The 18492-nt window shown below is 45.4% G+C and overlaps 1 protein-coding gene and 2 long non-coding RNA genes across 6 annotated transcripts in view; 2 read left to right on the top strand and 1 right to left on the bottom strand.

Moving 5' to 3' along the window:
• Positions 1–18492, top strand: part of LOC135920894 (retinol dehydrogenase 12-like) — a 271490-nt gene that overhangs the window by 218412 nt on the left and 34586 nt on the right. For all 4 annotated transcript variants that reach the window (XM_065455154.1, XM_065455152.1, XM_070531485.1 and 1 more), the window contains 3 exons: positions 4340–4579; positions 4703–4789; positions 18091–18285. In XM_065455154.1, the coding sequence (XP_065311226.1) occupies positions 4340–4579; positions 4703–4789; positions 18091–18285 (522 nt within the window). The remainder of the gene's footprint in view (positions 1–4339; positions 4580–4702; positions 4790–18090; positions 18286–18492) is intronic.
• LOC135920891 (uncharacterized) lies at positions 6835–13043 on the top strand. Its single transcript, XR_010570349.2, has 3 exons — positions 6835–7274; positions 8423–8587; positions 11046–13043. It is a non-coding gene; the product is annotated as an uncharacterized lncRNA (long non-coding RNA).
• LOC135920890 (uncharacterized) lies at positions 11224–14192 on the bottom strand. The gene is made up of 3 exons (XR_010570348.2): positions 13764–14192; positions 13344–13521; positions 11224–11362 (listed from the first exon to the last, which is right to left on the bottom strand). It is a non-coding gene; the product is annotated as an uncharacterized lncRNA (long non-coding RNA).

Here is an 18492-nt window from a genome sequence, read left to right as displayed (position 1 = left end):
GCTGTTACCTGATCCTCCACAGCTGCCTTCCCCCTTTGCATAGCTCCTAAGGCTTTCTTTACTTCTTCTGGCGTTGCCTGTGGGATTTCGAATTCCTCTAGGCTATTCTCTCTTCCATTATCGTCGTGGGTGCCACTGGTACTGTATAAATCACTATAGAACTTCTCAGCCACTTGAACTATCTCATCCATATTAGTAACGATATTGCCGGCTTTGTCTCTTAACGCACACATCTGATTGTTGCCTATTCCTAGTTTCTTCTTCACTGTTTTTAGGCTTCCTTCGTTCCTGAGAGCCTGTTCAATTCTATGCATATTATAGTTCCTGATGTCCGCTGTCTTACGCTTGTTGATTTACTTAGAAAGTTCTGCCAGTTCTATTCTAGCTGTAGGGTTAGAGGCTTTCATACATTGGCGTTTCTTGATCAGATCTTTCGTCTCCTGCGATAGCTTACTGGTATCCTGCCTAACGGAGTGACCACCGACTTCTGTTGCGCACTCCTTAATGATGCCCATGAGATTGTCGTTCACTGCTTCAACACTAAGGTCCTCTTCCTGAGTTAAAGCCGAATACCTGTTCTGTAGCTTGATCCGGAATTCCTCTAGTTTCCCTCTTACCGCTAACTCATTGATCGGCTTCTTATGTACCGGTTTCTTCCGTTCCCTTCTCAGGTCTAGGCTAATTCGAGTTCTTACCATCCTGTGGTCACTGCAGCGCACCTTGCCGAGCACGTCCACATTTTGTATGATGCCAGGGTTCGCGCAGAGTATGAAGTCGATTTCATTTCTAGTCTCACCACTCGGGCGCCTCCACGTCCACTTTCGGCTAACCCGCTTGCGGAAAAGGTATTTATTATCCGCATATTATTCTGTTCTGCAAACTACTAACTCTCCTCTGCTATTCCTAGAGCCTATGCCATATTCCCCCACTGACTTGTCTCCAGCCTGCTTCTTGCCTACCCTGGCATTGAAGTTGCCCATCAGTATAGTGTATTTTGTTTTGACTTTACCCATCGCCGATCCCACGTCTTCATAAAAGCTTTCGACTTCCTGGTCATCATGACTGCATGTAGGGGCATAGACTTGTACCACCTTCAATTCGTACCTCTTATTAAGTTTCACAACAAGACCTGCCACCCTCTCGTTAATGCTATAGAATTCCTGTATGTTACCAGCTATTTCCTTATTAATCAGGAACCCGACTCCTAGTTCTCGTCTCTCCGCTAAGCCCCGGTAACACAGTACGTGCCCGCTTTTTAGCACTGTATATGCTTCTTTTGTCCTCCTAACCTCACTGAGCCCTATTATATCCCATTTACTACCCTCTAATTCCTCCAATAACACTGCTAGACTCGCCTCACTAGATAACGTTCTAACGTTGAACGTTGCCAGGTTCAGATTCCAATGGCGGCCTGTCCGGAGCCAGGTATTCTTAGCACCCTCTGCTGCGTCACAGATCTGACCGCCGCCGTGGTCAGTTGCTTCGCGGCTGCTGGGGACTGAGCGCCGGGGTTTGATTGTTGTATTCATATAGGAGGTTGTGGCCAAGTACTGCACCAGGGTGGCCAGTCCTGCTCCGGTGAGAGAGTGCGTTACCGGTTCTGGTCACCGGGATCAGGCCGCATTCCAGTCCTGTTTGTGCAATTTTCTCAACATACGTTTTTTTGTATTTTCCGGTGGAGAATTGCGTGGCACCGGGATTCGAACCACGGTCCTCTTGCATGGGAGGCGGATACTCTACCGTCCCCGCAGGAGTTAATTTAAAAATTTAAATTATGGGGTTTTACGTTACAAAACCACTTTCTGATTATGAGGCACGCCGTAGTGGGGGACTAATTCTAACGTGCACCTAATTCTAAGTACACGGGTGTTTTCGCATTTTGCCCTCATCGAAATGCGGCCACCGTGGCCGGGATCCGATCCCGCGACCTCGTGCTCAGCAGTCTAACACCATAGCCACTGAGCAACCACGGCGGGTCCCGCAGGAGTTGTACGCCTCATTTAACCTACAGTGGTGCCCTATTTGATCAGTCAAGGTGGACCAATCTGAGCTCGGTTATATCGCACGGATGGCACTCGGCTAGAGAACCTGGTATTTATGACCTGCACATGTGTGGCCGCACATAATTGAGAATATATATAATTTTTTTTAGGAGGGTTCCCGTACAGTGATAAAATAAAGGAAAAGACAGTAAAATGAAAGAAAAAAAAGAGAAAAAAGAGGGGGGGGGAAGGAACATAACAGGTGATTTGAACTCGTGACCCTTGGATGTTGCCCGGAAAGATAGCTCAGTCGGTTGGTTCTGCATCATGATGGTTAATAATAAATGCAGAAGGCTATTGCCACACGTGAAACAACTTAAGTAAAAGAAGGAAATATTTGGGTCATACAATTTTACTGCGGCTAAGTAGAGGCACAAAGCTGGCTAGAGTACCTGCATTGTTTTTAGATCGGCTAGGAACTATTTGTGCACTCTTTTCTGACTAATTCACTGGTGGACTACCGGACATAAGCTTGTACAAAATCATCTTAGGTTAGGTCGACGCGGCATGAAACTGTATATTTGGTCACCGACCCTCTAATTAGGCAAGATCGTTTTCCTAATTATTTTTTTATGATTGCAGCTAATTGGGAAAATTTTAAGGCCCCTTCCGCATAAGCAAGATCCGTGGGTGACGACTATTTTGCATAATATGTCTAGCAGTTAGCATAGGCAGCAAATCGCCGAAGAATTGGCGTCGTCCTTCAACACAAGGCACTATTACAGCAAATATCATGTGTCCTAATCCTAAACGAATATAGTGGTTGCTAAAGATATGTAAAGAATCTCAAGTGTGCCGAAATTAAGAACAAACAAGAGTGTGAACTGCTTCGAACTGAAATCAATAGCAGAACAAGGAAAACGAAAGCTTCAGCTAGGGTCGCTCTCCTTGTTCAAGTAATGTTTCTATTGAAGTTGCTATTGCGACGCAAACTGCTTCAGAGGAGCGGCTGAGTAAGCCTACTGTCCCCTTCTAACACGCAGTAACACTGGGTAATGTGCCATGCGATAGGACAACTTCTAAATACACACAATTAGATGAAAAGTGTCCATGAGAAAATTGTAGAGCAATATGAAAAACTTCCGATACAGCTTTACGTTGCTCAATATGCGCTACATTAAAAGTCACCGCTTCGTCCGAAAGGCGAAGCACCGATTACGATAGCAAATTGGTAGATAGCTATACGAAGTAAGGATGGTAGTTTTATCTACCGTACAAACTTGTAAACATTCGCTGAGCAAATAAATTAAGAATGATAGAATGTGTAAGCGCGACTGAACGAGGACAGAAGAAACACAGAGACAGCGCTGTCGCTGTGTGTCTGTTTCTTTCTACGTCCTCGTTCAGTCGCGCTTACACATTCTATCATGGATACAAACCAACTAACCGGCCAACGTGTTTTAAATAAATTAACAAGAGTGGTGTCACGCGCGCACAAGCAGACACGAACCCATTTGACTCGACGAGCGCGGGAACTCTCCGTCAAAACGCTGGCGCGAGGAATGGCGGCAGCAGCAGCGAGCGAAGTGGCATTCGTGTTGTCTTTCGCTTCAACGAAAAGCCAGCGCCGAGAACACACAGTAGGCACAGCGCTACGAGCCGCCGACGCACCGAGACGCTGCTCGCGAGATGCAGCCGCCGCGTGTGCAGTTGTGCCGGCCGCCTCGCAACGTTGGGCGCCTGGTGAAGGCGCGCTGGCGAGATTTTGAGCCGCGATTGTCGGCTCACACGTCTTCGCTCGCACGTACAGCGTAGCGCGCGCGGCGGCGGTGTTGTAGCCCGTGGACATTATACGGACACTCACGCCGACGGCGGAAATGCGCTTCAAGTGTCCATATAGTTGCTATCGCAATGGAGGTGTTTTTCCGAGCCTGAAAGAAGCCCGTGAAAGCTGCTGCGCGACTGCACGCTCGCGGCACTTGGCGTGCATTCGCAGGCTTCTTTTACGCCAGGAAAAACACCTTTATGTAGGAGCAACAGAAAACCGCATCGGGAGCTTCTCATGTTGCCCTACAATTTTTTCATTGTCACTTTCACCTAATTATAATATTTGACAAGTTGATTAATTTATCAAGACTAATAATGTGGTTATGCGCAATGCAAAAAGAAAGATCGCAGTATCTCCAGGCGACGGCAAACATTACCTTGGCCCTGTCCAGCTGTGTGGCTTTTCCATTTTTAAAACTTGGTGCATGATAGTTGGGACAACCTGTATATATATAGTTAAGCTTGTGCGTAAGACTAATTCGTGCAGCACGGCACATTGCGCTCGTTGTCACGTGCTGGCCACCTTCCAGGAATCGGAAAGGAGACTGCCAAGGAACTCGCCAGGAGGAAGGCCCGCGTGATCTTAGCCTGCCGAAACATGCAGCGCGCCCAAAAGGCCGCTCGAGACATCTTTGCGGAAACTGGCGAAGCGGTGGTCGTCAAGCAGCTCGACCTGTGCTCCTTCAAGTCGGTGCGGGCGTTCGCTGAAGACGTCGTCCGGACGGAACCACGACTTGACGTGCTGATCAACAACGCAGGCAACATCCCAGGCGAGAACGAGCTGCAGCGCTTTGCGCACATACACACACTCTCTCTGTCGCTCTCTCACACACACGTGCGAGTGTGTTTCTGTGCGTGGCGTAGAGCGCTTAATGTGTTGCCTGTGTTCGCAGACAAGCTGATGCTCACAGAGGACGGATACGAAGTGGGCCTGCAGAGCAACTATCTGGGTCATTTCCTGCTGACTATTCTGCTGACAGGTGGGCTCTCAGACTAACATGCGCTGTTTGCCGGTTTCTAGGGCATTGTAGACAAAAAGCACCGCTTCGCTAACATTGCCGGAGCGCGGTACGCCTATGAGTATCTATCATTTTGTCCCTTGCCACATAAAGCCTCAATATGCTTACAGTACGATCACAAAAAAGTATAACTGTGCAACTGTTGGAAACTTTCATAAAAGAAATCGAATATCGTTCTTTCCGACTCGATCATCAAATTTATTGGTAACTCACTATTCATAAACACGAATAATTTTCGGATAGTTTTCGAATATTTAAAATGTTTAACTGTGCGCGATAAAACATAACACATAGCATTAAAGCAAAAGTAAGTGCGATATACTTGATTCCGGCGCGGCCGTAGTTCTGCAGCAGCGAATGCGCTGAGGGAGCCAGGCTTTCCTGGCTAAATCGTTCGCACTGGCCGAACACTCGTAGGTGTGGACGAACTGCTCCTTTGTTCGCGGTGCAGCATTTGTGTTTTAAGCGTGAAATGCCTTTGGTCACCGTTATGGGCGACCTTCAAATGGCCTTGAGCCAAACGCCAGAGCCGTTACGTGTTTAGAAAAAGTTTATTTCAACAAAAGACGATACGAACACTGAGTCACAATGACTGCACAATTGCACCAGTGCGATTCAGGCATAGTTGCGAGAATAAAACGACATCATCCGGGCAAACAGTCAAATATTATTAAAAAAGTGGTCTCTGGCCCCCAACCCGTTGTGCAGGACCGCATTAAATATGCTGGTTACCGCCCAAACAAGTTGCGAAAATATTGCTTCCGAGTTCTTAATGTTTGTTCACAATATAACTCACGTGGTAACTTCAAGCACGTTAAAGTTTTATTTTTCATTTCCAATAGCGCAACGTTCAAAAGGGAGATACAGGGAACCATACACTTTCATTTCATTTCATTTATTTGCCCTAAAAGCAAAGGCCATCATTAAGGAGTCTGCAATGGAAGTCGGTGGTAACTCCGTTAGGCAGGATACCAGCAAACTATCGCAGGAGACGAAAGATCTGATCAAGAAACGCCAATGTATGAAAGCTTCTAACCCTACAGCTAGAATAGAACTGGCACAACATTCGAAGTTAATCAACAAGCATAAGACAGCTGACATAAAGAAGTATATTATGCATAGAATTGAACATGCTCTCAGGAACGGGGGAAGCCTAAAAACAGTGAAGAAGAACCTAGAAATTGGCAAGAATCAGATGTATGCGTTAAGAGACAAAGCCGGCAATATCATTACTAATATGGATGAGATAGTTCAAGTGGCTGAGGAGTTCTATAGAGATTTATACAGTACTAGTGGTACCCACGATGATAATGGAAGAGAAAATAGTCTAGAGGAATTCGAAATCCCAAAGGTAACGCCGGAAGAAGTAAAGAAAGCCTTGGGAGATATGCAAAGGGGGAAGGCAGCTGGGGAGGATCAGGTAACAGCAGATTTCTTGAAGGATGGTGGACAGATTGTTCTAGAAAAACTGGCCACCCTGTATACGCATGACCTCGAGCGTACCGGAATCTTGGAAGAACGCTAACATAATCCTAATCCATGAGAAAGGGGACGCCAAAGACTTGAAAAATTATAGACCGATCAGCTTACTGTCTGTTGCCTACAAACTATTTACTAAGGTAATCGCGAATAGAATCAGGAACACCTTAGACTTCTGTCAAGCAAAGGACCAGGCAGGATTCCGTAAAGGCTACTCAACAATATATCATATTCACACTATCAATCAGGGAATAGAGAAATGTGCGGAATATAACCAACCCTTATATATAGCTTTCATTGATTACGAGAAAGCGTTTGATTCTGTCGAAACCTCAGCAGTCATGGAGGCATTAAGGCCCAACCACACGCAGCCCGGGATACGCGTCTCGCTACGCGTACACGTAAGCGTACGCGTCTGCGTGCGCGTACGCGGGTGACGAAGGGAAGGGCGTCCAGCCACACGATACGCGCACACGTGCGCGCTTCGCTGCGCGTAGCACAGGGCTGACAGACCAGCGGCCCAGCGATGGCGGAAACGGTCGTCTTTGGCTTTGAGAAAAGTTTATCTTTAATTTCATTATGGCTAGCCATTTTTATTTAACTTATCAATGTTAGAGCTAGTACATTGTTTTTATGTTGATAAATCACGCTGTTCCTATATATACATCCTTATGTCAAGAAAAGCTACGTCAATTATCAACATCACGCGCGATAGCGTCTGCTTGCTCACAACTGCAGCTGACATCTGCGCGCGACCACGCCCGACGTTGCTGCCGAGCTCTTGCTTAGCCGCTTGCTTCGCCGGCATCAGCGTTCTCTCCCCGCAATGTACACCACATGAGAAAGAAGCTTTTGCTGCTGCTGCTCTTGCAAAGGCGGCGGGAGCGCAGAAAGCGTCTGCGGCCTCTGCGGCGACGTTGGTGGGTCCGCCCAGTCTTTCAACTGCGTAAAGAAGGACTTTACGGCTGTGAGTAACTTCTTTCCTTTCGATGATCTACAGTGGTAGAACTAGGAGCCAGTGTTTGGACATGGGGACTTATCTTCGTTAGGACAGCAATTACTTATCAGCGTTTTTAAGTGCGCGCATAAGTGAAAGGGTTAAAGTAGTAATGCGGGGATCGTACTCGCAGCGCGCGAACGCCCAATTCGCAGAACAGCATCGCGTCGTCGGTGCAAGGTTCGTCCAGGTTGACAGCACCGATCGAAACGATAACGTGACGTACGCGAACAGGGGGAACGACAAGAGCAGGGTGTAGTTCGGAAAGCGCGAAAGCATAGGTGAAGATCGGGCTGATTAGCCGCCGGAAGCATACAGATAGCATATTGGATACGTGGTGACGACACCTCACGACGATTCAACCGCCGTCTGTCTAACCCGTGTATGCCTTACGACATACGGTCATTAACTGTTCAGCTTCATAGGGGAAGAAGCGCTTGATTCTATTTAACAGACAATCTGTAATACTAATTTGGAGCTCCCTTCATTATTAACAGCAGACCATACTGTTTACACAGAGCTTGTGTAGCACCCTCTTTTCTTGCACAAAATTTGTAAGGATAAAGTTTTGTAACACATTTTCTGCTATTCGATATTTTATGTGATATACAGATTATTTCTTCTTCATTTGATTCGATTCTAAATCTACTTTTCGGTATTAGCACACCCCTCCAAAAAGCTTAGGACTGCTAGTTATATTTGTGCCATTAGATAGCACATAGATTAAAGAACACCTTTTTACACGTGTTGGTTGTCTTATATGAAGCTTGTGGACGAGATGCGATTTCCTATATTTTCTGTCTCTCAGAAGTATGACTGTAGAATATGAAGTGTTATGTAATTAAATTGTGACCTGGGGGGCAGGTTAAAATTCTGTGCGACTAATTTCGAAGTTACTTGGCAGTGGCCACACCATTTTAATATACCGTTGACTGGCTCTCCTGTTTTGCCGAACCACTGTTTGTATTCAAGCACATAAACAAAGCAGGGGGTAAAATTAATGATGGCTAGTGGCTATACGTGTGTGTCAGTGAAAAGTGTACAGCTCCTGATACCTGCGCGTGTATGTGGGCAGGGCATGGTCTTGCTGCCAGGCAATAATGCACCATTTTTTACAGATGCAACGGATACGTCAGGATGACCACGGATTTTTCTACAAGTTCTTTCGCAAGGCGCCGCAGCTCTTGGACAAGCTATTGAGCTTTTTAGCAGAGGACCTCACACGGCAGCACCACATTCGAGAAACCCCTGGAGCCTGGAGAATGACTTGCTGTAGCATTGAGGTTGGTAAAGGACTGTTGCCCCTAGAGTAATAATGTGCGATTGGAGGAATACAGAACACCATTTCTTTGTCATTTAATGTATCATTTATTTTATTTTATTTACACATTACTGCCCGCCGCCTTTTGGAAGCCAAATCAAGAAGGAGTCACAAAACATTGAAGCAAAACAAAAGAAAGAAGGAAACGACTGACAATGAGCGTGCATAAAAAATACTAATACATAATAATAATAATATATTAATAATCATCTTTATTTCTCTCTTTCCACAGAATACAGAATTATACACAACTAACCATTTATTAACTCATAAACAAATAAATAAATGGGACACGAAATGCTGATACAAAACGAGAAATAGTAACGATGGTACTGACAATGCGCGTGAAAAGAAATACAAGAAAAAAATGATCGCATGATCACAGAGACTGAAAGTTTCCACTTACTGCATCACCAGTGTAACAGTTACGGCTAACTCTAAAAAAAACTGCCATCGACTGGCATCGCACAAAAGCTACCTCAGTGCTTTTGACCTTGCGTGACCTGTAAAACATGCACTGAGGTATGCTTGCACATGTAGTATCAAACAAAGGTGGTAGCTAACCTACACAAATGAATTTTGATAGTATGTCACCCGAAAAGGGCCCCTACAGCCATGTAGATCATTGTCAAGAAAAATCATGTCATGATAATTAGTATTCAAACAATCAAGACATGCGTACTAATTTTTTTTTTCAACTTGCATTCAAGCTACTTGGCATCCCGGTTTAGACATAAAAGATGTTGCCTTGACTTACTGTGTGGGGATGGAGGCGGCTAGACTCTGCAGTGGTGTGTAAGTCATATAGTGGCAATCGTGCCTGCAAAGTATTAAACAACTGCAGAACAGCATGACAGCCGCATAAATCTCTTACATTTTTTGCAGCTTAAGCAATTTTTTAAAGCTCACATGTTGTTCACGGCTCCCGTCAGGTAGCCCTGCTTCCTGCCAGAGAAGCAGGGTCATACGTATAAGTGTCATATACACGCTGCCTTCAATGTCACTGATTACGTACAAAGACTTTGGCCAAACATCCAATGCAGAACATGCAAAACCAACTCTGAAACTGAGCCACAGAACAAAAAGAAAAAAAATGCAAGGAATGTGGCTTGTGGATGATATAGTTGTGGGAGAGGTAGAGGTTGTCTATGTTGGCAGTGAACCTCGCCTCCTGGCTATGTGGTGGCAAGACTTTTCCCTTTCTGCTACCTCTTCTAATAATAATAAAACAATTTGAAAAATGCTTGCGCTGCTAGAACGCCCCGACAGGCTTTACAACTTGCAGCATATAACCGAAATTTTCAATGGGGTCTGCTTGAAGGTTCATTACATTTCTTTTTATTTACAGGCATGTACAGGCATCTCTACATGCATGCACAAACTCTACATGCACAGGTGATGAACTCAAAAAGGCTCATTGCTGCAAGACAGCATGAATGAGCAAAGACAGATGAAAGCGATAAACACCTGTCTTGCAACAACAAACCTTCAGTTGCAAGTCAGTGCTTCTTTCTCTATCATAGGTGTGTCGCTAAAACATGTTCACACATCTCTACAGCAGCAATGGCCAACCAACCAGGCCCATAGACATCAACTTTATGAAATTCTTGAATAATACCACACAAAAATATGGATACAACACAATGTAAAATGAACAAAAGAGAAGAGCTACGGGGCTTTGATATGTCAACAACAGACAAGGAAATGTATAGAAAGTATAAAGGAAAATAACTGTCGTTTTATTTGTAATGTTGACATCACAAGGAGAAGGGAAATGAAAGTGGAGAAAATATAACTTGCCACTGGTGGAAGCTAAAACCAAAACCAATTGAGCTGGAGGCTATTCCACCATCAATTTCATAGAATGTTTATGTGTACTAGATTAGGCTCTTGGAGTGTTCTTGCACGAGTAGCACTGGCTAACACTACCAGGGTGAGATCTAGTACATGCACATACAGACCCAAGAAAGTGTGCAGAGGGATAGCCATTGCTGCAGCTCTACTGGTAAAGCAATGCAAGCATAATTCAAAGGTTGTGGGTTCGTCTCCCATTAGTGGGAAGCTGCCTTTTCATATACTTTCACTGTCCTCCTTATTTTTCCATTTCGATATAAAGCAATTAAATTCATCAATGATTTCCTTTTGTTTCATTGTCTCTTGGCTTTATTATACAAAAAGTATACATTAAAAAACATTAATCTTTGAATTACTCTCCTACTTGCATCAATTTAATTTTCAAGTCGAGATGCGTATCCTCACTGACCTCTCTAATGTGTTTGAGCAGAGACACGGCAAAAGTTCAAGGTCGTCCTGTGGTTTGCATCTTTTGATTGCACTTGAAACATTGCCTAATTCCTCCAATATTAACTGACTCTCATCTTTCTTTTTCCTTTTCCTCCCTCTTGACGTTGCTTCGGAAGCAATGCTTCCCAACGTATCCAGCCTGCGACTGCCTGCTGAAGCCAGCGATGCTTGTGACTGCGGCCTGCTGTGGTGTGCCTCAGAAGCCTTGGGAACCAGAACTTCTGGAAACATCGGTGATACAAGAGATTCCAAAATGTCCTGAGACTCCACAGACTCATGCGACACCGAAGACAGAGTCGATGCTGGCGCTTGTGACTCTTCACTTGACGGTGATGGCACTTCAGATCAGAAAACTGGCACATTTTTTGTTAAGATGTCTGCAGCACTTCCCTCCTCACTCGATGGGGGCACTGGTGGAAGGTTGGCGGACATCCTGCATGTGAGCGTAATAAGGTTTGCACATACTGTCAATGTGTAAATAATGTGCCAGTCTGGATGCAAAAATATATGAAGGCTCAAATCCGTCCACATTTGTTTTAGTGTGTGATTTTATTAGAGTACACTGAAGCTCTGAATCAGTTTTGTAGGGACAAAAGTGGCTTGCCTACACAACCAGAATGAACAGTTTCTGCATGCGCGTAAGTGTAGCTTTTCTATCTTTTTCTGTTTTTGCTTGTGATGCATTAAGGCAGTTCTTACGTGATCTGCATGCCTAAAGCCTAGTGATTACTTCTACTCAAAACAGTGCATGATATTTGGAATGTTTCAGTTTTGAAATAATTAGCAGGAAGCATTCCACTACATTTACTCAGTAAAACCACTTAATAAATTTCATGTTGAAAGACCTATGCTTGCACTTTCTAAACATAGAGTAGTAGTACTGTTAGGTCTTGCTTTAGCATAAGGCTCTCTCCTGTTCTAGTTTTTCTACTTGAAACGTTCTTGGCTTGTGACTTTGTTTTCCTTTCACTTGTTTGTAAACTTCATCTCATTCTAAACTGTTTTTCTTAACTGAATGTACGTCTAAACAGTGTGAAGCTGTGTACGTAGTAGTCAGTGCATTTGTTGTTTGTATTTAGGAAGTTACGTCTAATAATGTTTGTCTTCTTGCCATCTGCCTTGCAAAGGGTGTTTTGGCCCAGCAAAGCTGACCTTAGCGAGCAAACCCTTCCAGAAGGTTTCTTACAGCCAAGCTTTTTTTGCCTCTTCTCTGGACTTTCCTACCGCTGCTCCTACTGTCTTGCCAAATAGCTCGCCTCATACTGATATTAATGTAGACATTGAACCATTGTCATCCCAGCTGACTACTGGCTACTGTGTTGCACGAGTGACCAGTACTGGACGTAATGCAAATACCAATTAAAATAATGTAACTAGATCGTGGTTTTGGCATGTAAAATTTCAATAATCATTTTTTTGCACAGTGCGAATGTGTTAAACTGGATCATCAAGTCCTTCCTCGGAAATTTTGCTAAGCAGGAACAGTGTTCTCCACAAACATTGTGAAAGCTTCGCTTAAACCAATAACCACAGCACCTGAGATCTGCAGAATAACCACAGGCTGATAATAAGTAAGGACACTGCTGAGCAGACACAAAAAGAATTATCAATTACACAGCTGACAATGTTGTCAGTACTATGGCGCATTTATTCCTACAGCATGATGACACTGAATGAATCCCTAAGCAAGCTAGGTAATATTTGGGGGTCTGTGATGATGCACCGATTTGCACACTGCTGGCAAGCCACAAAATGCAAAATTAAAGCTGTATATTGAAGTGCCCAAGGTACACGTGAATATAGCAACATTCAATACTCAGTTAAATACTGGCCATTGACTTGCACGCTGCCTTCTAGGATCAGTGCACAGAATAAAAAAAACTACTTGCATGTTTTGTGTTTTCTTTTTGTGTGCGCATCATGCAAGCCCGTTTCTTTTTATTGATCCTGCTAATTTGTATGTGATATTCTCTGTACTTCTGTCTTATGCTTTATTGTTAGGTTTTTAAGTGCTATTTTACTTGTTATTTTGTACCTGTTTTTCTGCTTTCTCTGCTCCCCACTTCAAAGCCAAACTGGCTTTGTGGGTACCTAAATAAATAAATATACAAAGCTATTCTTGTACTGCTTGTATGTCCCCTTACCGGATCACATTTACCGAAATATGCGATAATCGGAGCGGCGATGCAGCACAAATATTTTATCGCCAATTAGACAAAGCTGAATATAATGCATACTGTGCGTCGACTTGCTTGTGTAAGCACTATTTCGAGTCGATTCCCATAAGTGCGGTGCATTGCCAGCTATAATACAAACATACGGCATCGCCGGTCAACGTGGTAAAGGGAAAGCACTAAAATCCCGTGTTTCATTTTTAACACGCCGGCTAAGATGGAAATTTCAAGATCACTTACGGTCTACACTCCATTGTGTAGCGCAGAAACATCATCTGGTCGAAAAACAGCCAGATGACGTCGTTGTGAACGTCGACTGGCACGGCGCGGCTCTTTCCTTTCTGACAACGTCTTCCCAGGCGCCGAAATGTATTCCCCAGGGACTTCCATCACTTCTGCAGCGCTGTGATAACGTCATCTGCACAGATGAAACGCGTTTTCGACATCTGCGAGTCTGCTGATGAGATAGGCAGCTTATACCAGTGCCACACAGCTAGGCTTTCGATGGCGATCGAGCGCGATCAAATTTCTCGATCACGATCGGTTCTACGCATATTGCGCGGTACAGGCAATCGTGATCATCAAATCCGACCCCGATCGGGCTCGATCGCGATTGAAACTGCTCCGCTATGACGCCCGTATAAAATTCCGAGCACTCACCTGTTCGGCAGCGTTGGGCATGACGATCCACGACCACCTCGTCAAGTGCTTGTTCTAGTGGCGCTTGTGTTTCGCCTGCTACCAAAGCGCAGGTCGAGCCTCAACGCAGGCGATCAGCGCTTCGTTGTTGATCGCCTCCATAGCCTCTGTGATCTATCGACACGAAACCAGCGGCGACTCCCGGCGTCTCCGCATGATTCTGAAACTTCAACAACCTTTCCGAACCGCCGGAAGTGTACATGCGGCCCACGTGACGTCGGTGCACAAGCTGCCACTTCCGTCGCGTACGCTCAAAGTACGCTCAAAATGACGCCCAAGATCAAGACCTCCTTGACGCGCGCGTTTCCTGCGCGTCTGCCCTCTCTAGACGCGTAGGACAGGCGCGTACGGCCTCGCAGACGCGTGACGCGCAGCCAGGCGCGCACGATTCACCGCGTGTGGTTGGGCCTTTACGGAATCAGGGTGTAGACGAGCCATATGTAAAAATACTGAAAGATATCTATAACGGCTCCACAGCCACCGTAGTCCTCCATAAAGCAAGCAACAAAATCCCAATAAAGAAAGGCGTCAGGCGGGGAGATACGAACTCTCCAATGCTATTCACAGCGTGTTTACAGGAGGTATTCAGAGACCTGGATTGGGAAGAATTGGGGATAAAAGTTAATGGAGAACACCTTAGTAACTTGCGATTCGCTGATGATATTGCCTTGCTTAGTAACTCAGGGGAGCAATTGCAATGCATGCTCACTGACCTGGAGAGGCAAAGCAGAAGAGTGGGTCTAAAAATTAATCTGCAGAAAACTAAAGTAATGTTTAAAATTCTCGGAAGAGAACAGCAATTTACAATAGGCAGTGAGGCACTGGAAGTCGTAAGGGAATACATCTAATAGGGCAGGTAGCGACGGCAGATCCGGATCATGAGACGGAAATAATCGGAAGAATAAGAATGGGCTGGGGTGCGTTTGGCAGGCATTCTCAGATCATGAACAGCAGGTTGCCATTATCCCTCAAGAGAAAAGTATATAATAGCTGTGTCTTACCAGTACTCACCTACGGGGCAGAAACCTGGAGGCTTACGAAAAGGGTTCTACTCAAATTGAGGACGACGCAACGAGCTATGGAAAGAAGAAAGATAGGTGTAACGTTAAGGGATAAGAAAAGAGCAGATTGGGTGAGGGAACAAACGCGAGTTAATGACATCTTAGTTGAAATCAAGAAAAAGAAGTGGGCATGGGCAGGACATGTAATGAGGAGGGAAGATAACCGATGGTCATTAAGGGTTACGGACTAGATCCCAAGAAAAGGGAAGCGTTGCAGGGGGCGGGAGAAAGTTAGGTGGGCGGATGAGATTAAGAAGTTTGCAGGGACGGCATGGCCACAATTAGTACATGACCGGGGTTGTTGGTGAATTTGGGAGAGGCCTTTGCCCTGCAGTGGGCGTAACCAGTCTGCTGCTGATGATGATCATGATGATGAAAGGCCAAAGGCATTACAGAGGCGGGTGGGTAAAAAAATTTGAAAAACAAGAAAATGCAGCAAAAAGTTAGTGTATAACATATCTCTGTGGTTTTTGAAGTAACAGTATTAGCTAAAGTAGTGCAAAGTAAGAAATTCTCTCCAATAGGGGCGGTTGGTCCGGCAAGGTGGTCCCAGTCGTATGCTGTACGGGGAATGAGACTAAAGACAACATTTTGTTCGACAAGAAATGAGTGTCAATTAATGTCGGTGATCACTGCGGGCAGAGACATATGAAGGCTCGGATATCAAGATGGATCGCAAGTAGGGATTGTCATAATAAATTTTCTGAAATAAACAAAGACGAAAATACTGACGGCGATGGGCGAGCTGAGGCAGGCGCTATGTATTTTTCATAGATGTTACACTGGGCGCTCTGCTGTAATTTCCTGTAACAAACCGTGCAGTATTATTTTGAATGAGCTCAAGAGATTTAATGAGAACTTCAGTACCCGGATCCCATATTGAAGCAGCGTATTCTAATTTTGCCCTTACTAAAGTGGTGTACAATAGTAGGGCACTACAAAGTAAAACTATTCCAAACTTTTCTATTCCAATTCTGCTATCAGCCCTCCACGACCACCCCCACTTCACCTGTCTGTGACGCGACGTCCCGAAAACCGCGATAGCTCCCCATCTGATAACTTTTTTTTTTATGTGTACACACTGATTATGCATGATTTGAAAGAAAAACGAAAAACAGTTATTTCTGATACGAACCCTTTTCGCCATTAGCCCTTGGCTATTGGTAAGAAATTTTCGGGCTGCACCCACTTCACCTGCCTGTCACGCGACGTCACAAAACCGCAGAAACTCACCGCGTTAAAGTGACGTGTACTCGATAAAGATGCATTAATATGCCGAACAAAACTGAATTTTCTTCGGAATAGCCGCAGGCTGCCCCGTTCCGAAAGGAATAAGAGATGGCTGCCGCTGATCGCCGAGACGCTGGCTACACGCACTTGCCGCAGAGCATGGGTGTATTTGCGTATAATAAATCTTCTTGCGTGGCCGTGTAATGTTTTCGAGCACTTTCGGCACGTTTACCACCTCATTCTGCCAACTCTTCTTTGCTGAGGGTCAGTTTTAGCGTTATTCTTAAGCTTCCATTGCATGCCGCCGAGATTTTCGACCAGCCACCACAAGCTAAGTAAGGGAAAGCCGACCAATCGCAGACGCCAGGACCACCCTCTTCATCCGGTCATCGATTTTCAGTGCACTGGCTCTGCCCCAGCGGATCCTTCTCCACTTGAGCGTTCTCCTCGCCTCTTGTCAGCCAATTAGATACGACAAGCCACTCAGTGTAGGCAATGTTATTCGTTTTCCAAGCAAACAAAAGTGACCTCCTATGAACGAGGAGAGTGTTTGATTGGTCTGTACAGACAACCATATGGGTGACCGCCCAGTGCTTGCGTGGGTGTTTACGCAAATTTGACGTCAGGAGATTGGAATAGAAACATATTGGAATAGTTTTACGTTATCATCATCATCATCATCATCATCATCATCAGCCTAGTAACGCCCACTGCAGGGCAAAGGCCTCTCCCATACTTCTCCAACTACCCCGGTCATGTACTAATTGTGGCCATGTTGTCCCTGCAAACGTCTTAATGTCATCCGCCCACCTAACTTTCTACCGCCCCCTGCTACGCTTCCCTTCCCTTGAAATCCAGTCCGTAACCCTTAATGACCATCGGTTATCTCCCCGTTATAGGGCCCTATATTCTGTGAAATCGGGGTGAATGAAATGTTACGACGAAGGTAGCCAAGCGTGCGGTTGTCGTTGTTAATTATTTGTTCAATGTGCTTGATTATCACCTTTTGGCGCTGAGACGCCTGTGCTCCGTTGAAAACCAGCTGTTCGTGACAACACTCAGGCGCGGGTATCGCGTCGCCTTGAGAGATGGCGCCACACTGCGTAGCGCCTCCTTCAGGCTCTTTTATTTTAGCTGAGCAGCGTCATTGTTGACCAGTGCGCTGTATGACGTGGTGCGGTTGGGTGTGGTGGGGTGGGCTGTTGCGAACATGCACTATACCCATTTTAATATTGTGGCTAGTATCATCACCAACCAATCTGCTGTCAGAACGGCAAGTTGGGCCAGTTGGTTGGGATTCATACTAACGTTTGTTACAGCGCAACCTAAGACAAGGACAACAAAAGGTACAAAACACAAACAAACGACAACACAGCGCCGTGTCGTCGTTTTGTACCTTCTGATGTCCTTGTCTTGGGTTGCGCTGTACCAAACCTTAGTATCAATCTGCTGTGCCGGTAGCCATTTCACGCTTACGTCTATTCTCGATTACGGAAGAGCCTGCAATCTTTCAACAAACTCTTCGTAATGGGCAATGAGATAAGTGTGATAATCTTGTGAATGCACAGATGTGAAAATGGTCTGATAAAATTGGTGGCAATGTCTGCTTATTATTCAAGAACTATTCAAAAGGTGTTTGATATTTGATATATTTGATTCGCTTTTAGCACTATTCAGTTCATACGCGATTCAGTCTCAAAAATCACTACGCTCACACCTTTGCAGAAAAGCAGCGCTAGAATTAAGATAGTACAAGGTATAAGAACCGCAAGGACACTTCCGATCATGTCTCGCATTCTATAGCACTGCCTTTCTCAGTGATGATGAATCAACGAGCCAACCAGCCTCAATTCTGTTTGCTTTAGGACAATTATTCATGGTTTGAACGAGTGACAGGGATAAATAGGGTGCCTCCGAAGAACTGGTTGGCCCACATGAATAGTGTTAATTTGGACTGATGTCGCGTGGTCAGGCCATTTGAGTGGGATCTTGCGCAGAGCTTCTCAAGAAGAGCGCGCCCAGCCGCGTGGTGAACCTGTCTTCGGTGCTGCACCACTTCGGCACTACGTGGCGCATCGAGGAGCAGGCCAAAGGCACGTACGGCTGGCGCACACCGCTGCTCACCTACTGCAACACCAAGATGGCCATGGTGCTCTTCACCCGAGCTCTGGCGCCTCGGCTCAAGATACACGGTGAGCTGCACGAAGTGGGGTGGCACTTCCCGCTGTCTCCAAGCAAAGTGCAAAACATTCATGGGTTGCGCAAGCTATTCATTGTCCCAACAGCGTTTCCCAATTAATTGGGTCAGCGCTCCGCACCGACGCAACTTGTAGCTGCCCACCTGCGCTGTTGTCCATAGATCGGCCCGCCCTTCATTCAGGCGCGACCGACCTGCTGCT

This window comes from Dermacentor albipictus, chromosome 1 (genome assembly GCF_038994185.2).
Source record: "Dermacentor albipictus isolate Rhodes 1998 colony chromosome 1, USDA_Dalb.pri_finalv2, whole genome shotgun sequence".
Taxonomy (NCBI): Eukaryota; Metazoa; Arthropoda; class Arachnida; order Ixodida; family Ixodidae; genus Dermacentor; species Dermacentor albipictus.
The sequence above is the reverse complement of the archived record's forward strand: the minus strand, read 5'-3'. Positions and strand labels throughout refer to the sequence as shown.